At 41.6% G+C, this 9,354-nt stretch overlaps 1 protein-coding gene across 1 annotated transcript in view; it reads left to right on the forward strand.

Moving 5' to 3' along the window:
- The window catches only part of LOC104947944 (DNA-binding protein SATB1-like), a 10,517-nt gene extending 3,235 nt beyond the window's left edge, over nucleotides 1–7,282 (forward strand). The window contains exons 2-3 of the mRNA XM_010774071.1: nucleotides 3,422–3,628; nucleotides 5,207–7,282. Coding sequence (XP_010772373.1) covers nucleotides 3,422–3,628; nucleotides 5,207–5,836 — 837 coding nt within the window. The 3' untranslated portion in view covers nucleotides 5,837–7,282. The remainder of the gene's footprint in view (nucleotides 1–3,421; nucleotides 3,629–5,206) is intronic.
- The last annotated feature ends 2,072 nt before the right edge of the window (nucleotides 7,283–9,354 follow it).

Here is a 9,354-nt window from a genome sequence, read left to right on the forward strand (position 1 = left end):
TGATGGAAGGAGGTTGTCACTCAAAATCTCACGATACATGGCCCCATTCATTCTTTCCTTTACACCAGGGGTGTCAAACTCAAGGCCCGGGGGCCAAATCCGGCCTGCGACTTCATTTGATGTGGCCCCGCAAGAGCTTGCAAAGAATATAATACGTTTATCATACGGTTACATGCCACTTTACAGAAGCAGGTTGCCCATAAACTACATGTCCCACAATGCATCTCGTTTTGTGACATGCGCACTGAAGAGACTTCCAATTATTTGCCCTGGACTTCTGCTTTCAGACGTAGTTAATTACTAAGTTATTACCCTATCGGATAATAATCTAATTCAGAGGAAATAATGTAATATAATACATACTTTTATATATTTATATATGTATATTTATATAGTTACCACCGGCCCTTTGAGTGCAACCATAATGCTGTTGTGGCCCGCGATGAAATTGAGTTTGACACCCCTGATATAAACAAAACAACAAATAGCGTGTTCCATGTTCACTCTACAACGAGAAGCTCACGGGGCTTTCCTGAACCTGTGTCGAGAGCTGGAGTTAAATGAAACCTCAGATTTGCCTTCTTAATAGTTTGTTTGGGTCCCTCACTTCCGTTTCGCTTCTCATGCACTGATTCGCTAAGCTGAACAGCCAATCAGAGTGATTTATTTAGCCGACGGCCTACCAATTCAACACGGCCGAAAAGACACGACGGTGCGGGACACACCAACATCTATCGACGGCCGAAATCGTCTTGGTGTGTAAGGGACTTAATATGGAGCTGGATAACCGCTGTAACTGCCTGAGGGACAGGGTCTCCAGGTTGAGCTGTGGCTCACCAATCAGTCTGCTGGACCCCTTTACGATCTGACTCAAAGAGTTTCGGCTCTTTAAAGTCAGGTTACCAAACCATGACATGAGTGAAAAAGACAGAATTGACTCGATAAAAGCCATCATGGTTTTGCAACATTCAAAATAGGACAGTTTCCTAAGACAGTACAAACGCTGGTAAAAAAAATACGCACACAAGTTACCCAAACGCCTGCCCAGACAGGAATGTCTTTAAATGACGCTAATGAATCCATTTAGTCCCTCACTACACTAAGTCAGTTGTAATCGGTATTCCCTGGAGCTCGTTTGATTTCTTCCTCAAACTGTGAAGCCTTTGAGACTCACAGTTTTTCCATTACATTGATCATTTTCTCACCGTCCAAACTACGAAAAGCTCCAGGAGCTGTTTTCCAGAGTAGGGATTAATTACAACCTTCAAACTTGAAATGGTTCATCTTATTGTTGACAAAAGCCTGTTGGATGTAGTAGCATTTAATCTGAACAGCATTGCGTCCTCTGCTCTGAGAAGCTGCAGATCACATCCAATCAGGGCAACAGCATGTGGTCTGTTGGCTCGCATGAAATCATCAGAACCAGAGAGGGTAGGGAGTATCGCTGCTTTCCACTCATACGGCTTTTATTAGAGTAACCGGTGGACGAACTGATGGATGGAGAGAATAAAAAAAAGAGTTAGAAATGAAACGCAGACAAGCCAAAGATGGAGAGAAATGTGTGTTTGGCTGCAGACCTGATTCCGCCTATAAGGGTGTACATGTACTGGATTTATAGTTATTGTGAATATGTATTGATTTTACAGCTTTTTCCCTTCCTTTCTTCTCTGTCTTCCATTGAAGTTTGAGTCCTGCTTTCAGCCCGTCACATCTGTTTAGTGTCCTCTCTCCTTCTCTCTGTCTTTTCTTTCATGTCTCTTCGACCAACCTCTACTCCGAAACCCCTTTTTTTTTTGACAGTTCCAAAGCCTCACCACACAACAAGCAGACACCAAAACCACCGAGAAGAGAGCGTATTCAAATGTAAAATATCGAGGCATTTGTCTCTGATTAAAGACGGACCCACATGTCTGCTGAGTTAACATGCACACACACGAAGAAGAATAGGCCATATCACACACACACACACACACACACACACACACACACACACACACACACCTCGCTGCTCCTCTTTGACGCCGTGTTTCCTCCTCGCTGGTTCCACTCCCCGGCCATCCCTCCTTCTTCATCCACTTCTGTCCCTTTACAGCTCTTTTGTAGCCTCGGCCCCACTCCTCTTCTCTCTCCCACACAGCAGCACTACAGTGTGTTATTCCCTTCTCTCTTGCTCACACACACTCTGCCCTGCTGAGGTTTAGGTCATCGCGTTCGAGGCTCTGAGATCACGTCACTCAACTCCCACAGAGCCCTTCTGACTGTGCAATCCAGAATCACCTGTTTGCCACTTAAAAACACGTTTTATATATTGGAAATGTGTCGATCAAAACCAAACAAAAAATCCTTAGTCTTAATGAGACTCAATCCATCCCTCTTTTTTATAAAATGTCGGAAAAGAAGAGACCTACAGTACACGCCAAAACGCTCAACTTTGTATTGGTTTTAGTCAGTTTACCTACAGATGAAACAGAAGCAATTGATCGATGATTCATATGAATATTCAACATGGGTCTAATATTATTGTGAATTCTTTTTTTATATTGATATATAGTTGTGTGGTAGATACATGTGTACAGTATGTTACATTTGGTGTTCAAACTGAATGAAATAGCTATAATACATCACATAAAACAACTTTTTATACATGTAAATGTAATTTTCTATTGTTTTGAACATACTTAGGATTGTTAATTCCAATATCTTTTAAAAACCCGATATGAGGATATCATCATGATTTAAAGCCTCTGAAAGGATGTCTGTAACTTACTTGTAGATTGCTCACATTATTCTGTGCAAATAAAAAATATATATACATAGAAAACAACCAGTGATTTACAATAAGCTCTGCACTTCCTGTAATTTCATATTTCCTTCATCAAGGTCATTGAACATCCTTTGATTTGAAGAAGTAAAGCGTTCCAGGTGCTTTCCGTCCGTCCTGCTCCTCAGCTCTGTGTTTCATGGCCCTCTGCTGGAGTGTTTAAACATGGGAGTCACTCGCTTCCTCCCAAGGGTGCTACTCAATATGGGAGTGTGTGTGTTTCTCGTCACGTTGAATTGTCCCTTCCTGCTGTGCTGCCTGACCTTGGCTAATTCACATCTTCATCTTTAGCTGAGGCAGAAAACAAAACATACTAACCGCAGGTGCAGCTCCTGTGAAACAATGGGCTGTTCTGTGTTTTTTATTTTTACAATGATTTTGATTTATTCTCATCCTGGAAGGTGTTGTTGCCGCATTGAACATCTCCTCTCTCACAGAAAAAGCATATGTAATAATGTGGATATTCTCTAAGGTGTCGGACTGTAACTATGTGAACCAGTTTCCACACTTTGGTCTAAAAACGATAAATCATTTTGTCCTGCGCCCTAACAACCGTGCTTTACTGACCTACTCTGTGTCTCCCTCTAATCCTTCCTCCAGGGCTGGCTCTGTGAGCTGCTGCGCTGGAAGGAGGATCCGTCTCCGGAGAACAGGACGCTCTGGGAGAACCTCTCCATGATCCGCCGCTTCCTGAGCCTCTGCATGGCCGAGCGGGACGCCATCTACGAGCAGGAGAGCAGCGCGGGGCAGCAGCAGCACCACAACGAGCGCCCCATGCACCTGACGCAGTTCTCTGACCAGCTACAGGTGAGCGGGGCCGCAAGTTTATAAAATACTAACTTTACATGTAGGAAACATACTCACACACAGAAGCAAATATAAGGGTTTAACATTTTAAGAATCAATTAATCACTGAAATCTGTCTTTTCAAATATGCTAAAAGATTTGCTGTTTTTTTTATTCTTGTGTGGCGCTTATTTTCTGACATTTCATACGCTAAATGATTAATCGATCAGTAAAAAAAAAATGGTTACGGTCTTACTGTATATGTACGTATTTTTAAGTTTTCTGAAATAAGTGGAAAACCTAATTTCCCCCAAGTTCATTTCATCTTAACTAATCTTTCAGGAATCTGTGATAAATAACACTTGTTAATTAGAAGCACAGGAACAATTAAAAGTTCCTACTTTTCACAAAAAGCCATTTTCAAAGATATCATTAGCCTTATTTAATAGAGCTGCTTTATAAAAGACATCTGGCAGATGAATAGAAAACAACACACAGCCTCGGTTAACGGTCGAAATATCTTAATGGAGTACAATAATACTTCTATAAAAAATCTGAGTGTTTCATTAGTTACTTGGTTACTTGGAGACGTGGCCAGTGTTTCACAAAGGCCGCCATTTACTGGATATAAATAAAGTAATATGATTTATTTTTACAAATCAGCGACAGCAGCAGATTTGGAATGAGTGAATTGTGTGCATACTTTGCATGCGAACATAAATGGTTGTAGATTGATGAAATAGGATTATTTCTGATTTAATAGTGCCGTTTTACACCACCCATAAGAGACTAGTGTTTAAATATTTTGTGCCGGTCCTTCTCTAACGCGGTACATTAGCCAAATTAGCTCCCATTTGCTCAACAAGAGCTATCATAGCCTGGTGTATTGGTACAGTAAAATCTCATCTCTGGGTGCATTTATGCAGCTGGCGAACAGAGTCCCTGCAAAGTGCTGTTTTGCAAACTTCATTATGAAACACCTATTCTACAGTGTCTGACTCAGAAATGAAAATAAAAGAGCACCCATTCTGCGAGGGTCAATAGGGACCACGAGTTACCCACTCACTCCCTCTCCAGCCACACAATGAGACATTTTACGAGTAATGTGTCATGTGTTTACACTAAAGGGATTCTGACAGCGGAGTGAAAGCCATCGATAGCATTCTCACACTGCGGCAAATCAGCCAGGCCATCGCGGCGAGAATTGTGCACAGGGAGCTTGTTTATCACCGCCTGGCAATAGAGCCTGATAAGCAGCAGAGGCTATTATAGAGAGGCCAGTTTCCCACTGTGTGTCGGGCTGAGTGTGTCTCTTCACTTTGTGTGTGTGTGTGCGTGTGTGCTCTACCCCCACAATGAGAGACACAATCTCCCACATCCAAAGAAAAAGGGGGGGAAAAATCATATCTGCAGAACTGATTACATTCAATGAGATATTACATGGAGAATTCCTACAACCAAGTGACTGTTCTCGACACAGTGGGCCCATTTTCCCTCACAACTCAATTGATTTGAATGAAAGGCCTTATTAAGGCGCCGATAAGTGTTCACTGATAACATCCGTGTTTCCTTTCTCTTCCCCTTCTCTTCCCACTGCAGGCTCAGCTCCCTCAGTCCCAGCAGCAGCACCAGTACCAGCACCAGCCCTCCCTTCAGCACCCCTGCCAACCCCTTTTGTCCCAGCAGCCCTTGCAGCTCATGCAGCCCTGCACCGGCCCCCGGTTGCCGCCGCGCCAGCCCTCCACCGCCTCTCCGGCCGAGACGGAGGACGAGGTCAGCCGCGGGGGGATCATGAAGTCCCGTACGTGTGGGGGGAAGATCTCCCTAGAGGCGCTGGGCATCCTGCAGAGCTTCATCCAGGACGTGGGCCTGTACCCCGACGAGGAGGCCATCCACACCCTGTCGGCCCAGCTGGACCTGCCCAAGCTCACCATCATCAAGTTCTTCCAGAGCCAGCGTTTCTATATCAACCACCCGGCCAAGGCGCCCAAGGAGCCCGGCAACAACATCAACAGCACCGCGGCAACCACCAACACCACCAGCAGCAGCAGCAGCAGCAGCCCCGCCTTCGAGGAGGAGCTGACGGACTTCAGGGAGAGCGGAGAGCTGCTGAAGGAGATGGAGGACAGCACGCAGACCAACAGCACCATCTTCTCCATCAAGATCGAGGAGCAGCTGGCCCGAGGCGCGGAGGCCCAGGCGGAGTCAGAGCACGAGGCCGCGGAGTAGAACACACACCGAGTGGTCCCGCTCACACACACTGATGACTGTGCTAAATGTGACGCTCCGACACAGATCCACCACACTGCAAACACAGAGAAGTAGTGTTTTTAATCAGTTCAGCGCCCGGACTCTACGACGAGTGTTTAGATATATCCGCTGCAGACTGACGTGAAGTGAGCGCTCACACACTGGAAAGCCCATTTCAGACTCAAGTACTACTTTTTGGATTTTGTAAAACTTGTATTATTATCACTGTAAAGACTGATGCATCATTTAAATAATCTGCACAAAAAAAAAATATTCTAAGTATGTTGCCGTGGATATTTGCTGACTGCACTCTATGTCTGTTGTTTTACACTGACTTACTTTATCTTTTTGAGCTACTGATTATATTTAAAAAGAAAAAAAAAGTCCCCCTGGAGTTTGCTAGGACTTTGATAGGTGTTTACGTATGTGATGTTTAACTGGATCTTAAAAAAATAAATAAAAAAAGCAAAATAAATTCAAGGACCAAGAGGTTGACAAGGCCTTAATTATGAAGCGTCGAGTCTGGAGCCTGCTGGCGGATTAGTTATTCTTTTAAAAAGTGCAAAATGTGATTATGAATCACTCCAAACTCTGGAACGCCATCACCCAGCCCAGGTGAACCTGCGACAATTGCTCAGTCTTTACATATTATTTCTTAGGGAGGAAATATAAATATATATATATAGACATTATATTGTAACTGTAAAAAAAGATACAGTCTTAAAGAAACTATGCCAACAAATGCCTTGTACTATACGGCACTGCCGATGTTAGATTATTTTGCAAAACCTTTGTCACTGTAACTCTCTGAATTTCCACACAGTTAGAAATGTGAATTCCACCATGTTTATGTTGTCTGACATTATTTATTTGCAGTTCATGCAGTGTTTCTGATGTAATTACTTTTTTTTTTTTAAGTTTATGTTAGCTTTTTTTAAACCCCACCAATCTTTTTTCTATTTATAAATGTGATTTCGATGGGCAGTAAAAACAAAAAGTGTCTTAAACGTTTTAAATGGAGAAATGTGCTTTAAAGGTTGCCTATAAAACGTGCTGTATGTCGAGCAACTCATGCTACAAGCTTCACAATTAATGTTGTATGCAATTTTTACTATCATGCAAATAAGCTTAGGTAAAATGACTAACCTATAGAACACCTTAGAGAGAAAAACATATGCAATCTGTGTGAAAATCGATGTCTGCGATGTGTCTTCCTTTGGTTAACAATCCAACTCAAAAAGCTATTCCTGTATAAATATTCTGTATAAAAGTGTTTCTTTTTTATGAGTTTATTTCAATAAGAACACCAGTTATTTTGTTACGACTGACTGTTTTATAAGTGTTTCTCGGTTCCTTTCTGCAGAAATGTTCCAACTAGAAGTGGTTATTGATTGTTAAATACACAATTAAACTGTTTGTATTGTACCACAGATTTCTTGCCATTAACTTGACTTTTGACACCAGAGTGGGATTTCCCTCTCTGCAAACAAAACAAGAAACAATGTGAATTGTTTTTCAAATCTACTGCTAAGAGAAATCAACTCCAGTTACTGTCTCCTTCAGCCGCAGTCACTGAACTCGTTATTTGTAATAACTGTAAATATCACATCTTATGGAATCATTGATTGTTTATTATTGTAAATATATTTGAAGTTTGTGCAAGAGCTCACCGTACAAAATTGAAATCAACATTTTGTCGTGCCTCTTCCTCTCAAACCGACTGTACCTGGGCTCTTCTACTGCTGAGTGTATCTGAAGCACCTGTGATATAAATAAATGTTAGGTGTGAACACCTGTAATAGCAAAGCCCTCTGCAGGGAGTTAAGATAGAGAACGGCACAGGTGTCCTGACCTCGCCGTGAACCCCAGGTGAGGCAGGTGTCTGCACCTTTAGGATATTACCCTCACCTGTTAACACCCTGCGATATGTGCCAGCCAGTCTGTGCTGGCGTTCCCTTGATGTTCTGCTCATCTTTTTTCATGAATAAAAAGCCAGAGTGTAACATTGTGTGTGTTCAGAGGAAAAGAAAATCACATGAAACAAATCATACATGTACAGGAAGTGTCAGACGCTCTCAAGAGGGGCGTTTGAGAAGAAGATTCATTAACACGTGTGAGGAGATACAGAAAAGACACACTTGAGAAAGTAGAGGCACCATTAAGCTTCATTATTTCCTGATTTCGACACTACAAGTGACTTACTCTCTGACGAACAGAGGTGAAGGCACCAGCAAACAACAGGAACTCAGCGTAATACTTCTCCTCATTATCACTGTTTTCACAAGGATCAGTGTTATTTGCTTCAGACTTAGAGAAGGGTTTTCTACACAGATGGCTAATACTTCCCTATAAAAGCGGAACTTGATTTTGGAGGTGGTCGCAATAGGGACGGGGGGGATTTTCTTTATCTTTTATTCAATAATTAAGGGAAATACCCTAAAAGGAGGTTGGAAACAATAAAACAAAGAACACTGTCCACACACACCAGCTGACAAGAGGTTTACTTGTGTGGATGACGAGATGAAATAAATCTCAGCTGCTGTTTTCCTCACCAGAAAGCTCCAGTTTTGAGCAAAGCGCTGGAGGTTCGCCATGGGTGGGTATCATGGGTGATTGCTCAGACGATACTGGCAACAGTTTCTAACTCCGTCTCCATTAGCCTGTTCGCGGGCTCTCTGCAGAATCAAACACACTTCAAAGACTTTCCCCAGATGTCAAAATAGAAATCATAATTACGACAAGAATGGTGACTGATGAATCACTGACTGTTACCCCGGGCTGCTCATGCTGATGCTTATTTAAAAAATTAGCAGGCTACACAAGATAAGTTTCCCAGAAAGTATTCATAGATGAGGCCACATCACGCTGCGGTACTCCACCATTGGGAGAAAAACAGAAAAGTATCTTCTTGTGATATTTGTAGAATTTCACAACAAATACACACTTTCCACATAAAAGTTGTCGCTCGTGGTCTGCTGAGGGTTGAGTTACTGAGGCCATGCAAAGCTTCATTTAAACACGGTGAAATGTATAGACGCTGCTATGTTTGTTACAAATATTTATCTTTCAGAGCAGTCCTCCAACTATAAGCAAAAGTAGTCAGAGGATGTCCATCTAATATAATCCAATAATACCTTAAAGTCTTTAAAGTGAAATAACTATTTATATCAGTTTAATTTAGAAGAGGTATAAAATTGTTAAAAGTGATCAAATAATTTATCTCATTTTAGTATTTGAAAACAAATTATGGTTGGAAAGTTTCAGTGTCGCCTCATATTAACGTGTTGGGGTCTATATTCAGCAATACTACAAAATGAAAACTTGATTATTATAATATTATTAATAGGTAAATATAAAATGTCATTTAATTAAATACAAATATTCCTCAATAGCAAAATGTCAGTCAAAAAAAGTACTCTTAATGCAAAAATATAATTATACAATAGTATATTATATGATTACTACAACATTAATTTTGTTAGTAAAATGTTATACTG

This window comes from Notothenia coriiceps, unplaced genomic scaffold (genome assembly GCF_000735185.1).
Source record: "Notothenia coriiceps isolate Sejong01 unplaced genomic scaffold, NC01 NC01_scaffold00000339, whole genome shotgun sequence".
Taxonomy (NCBI): domain Eukaryota; kingdom Metazoa; phylum Chordata; class Actinopteri; order Perciformes; family Nototheniidae; genus Notothenia; species Notothenia coriiceps.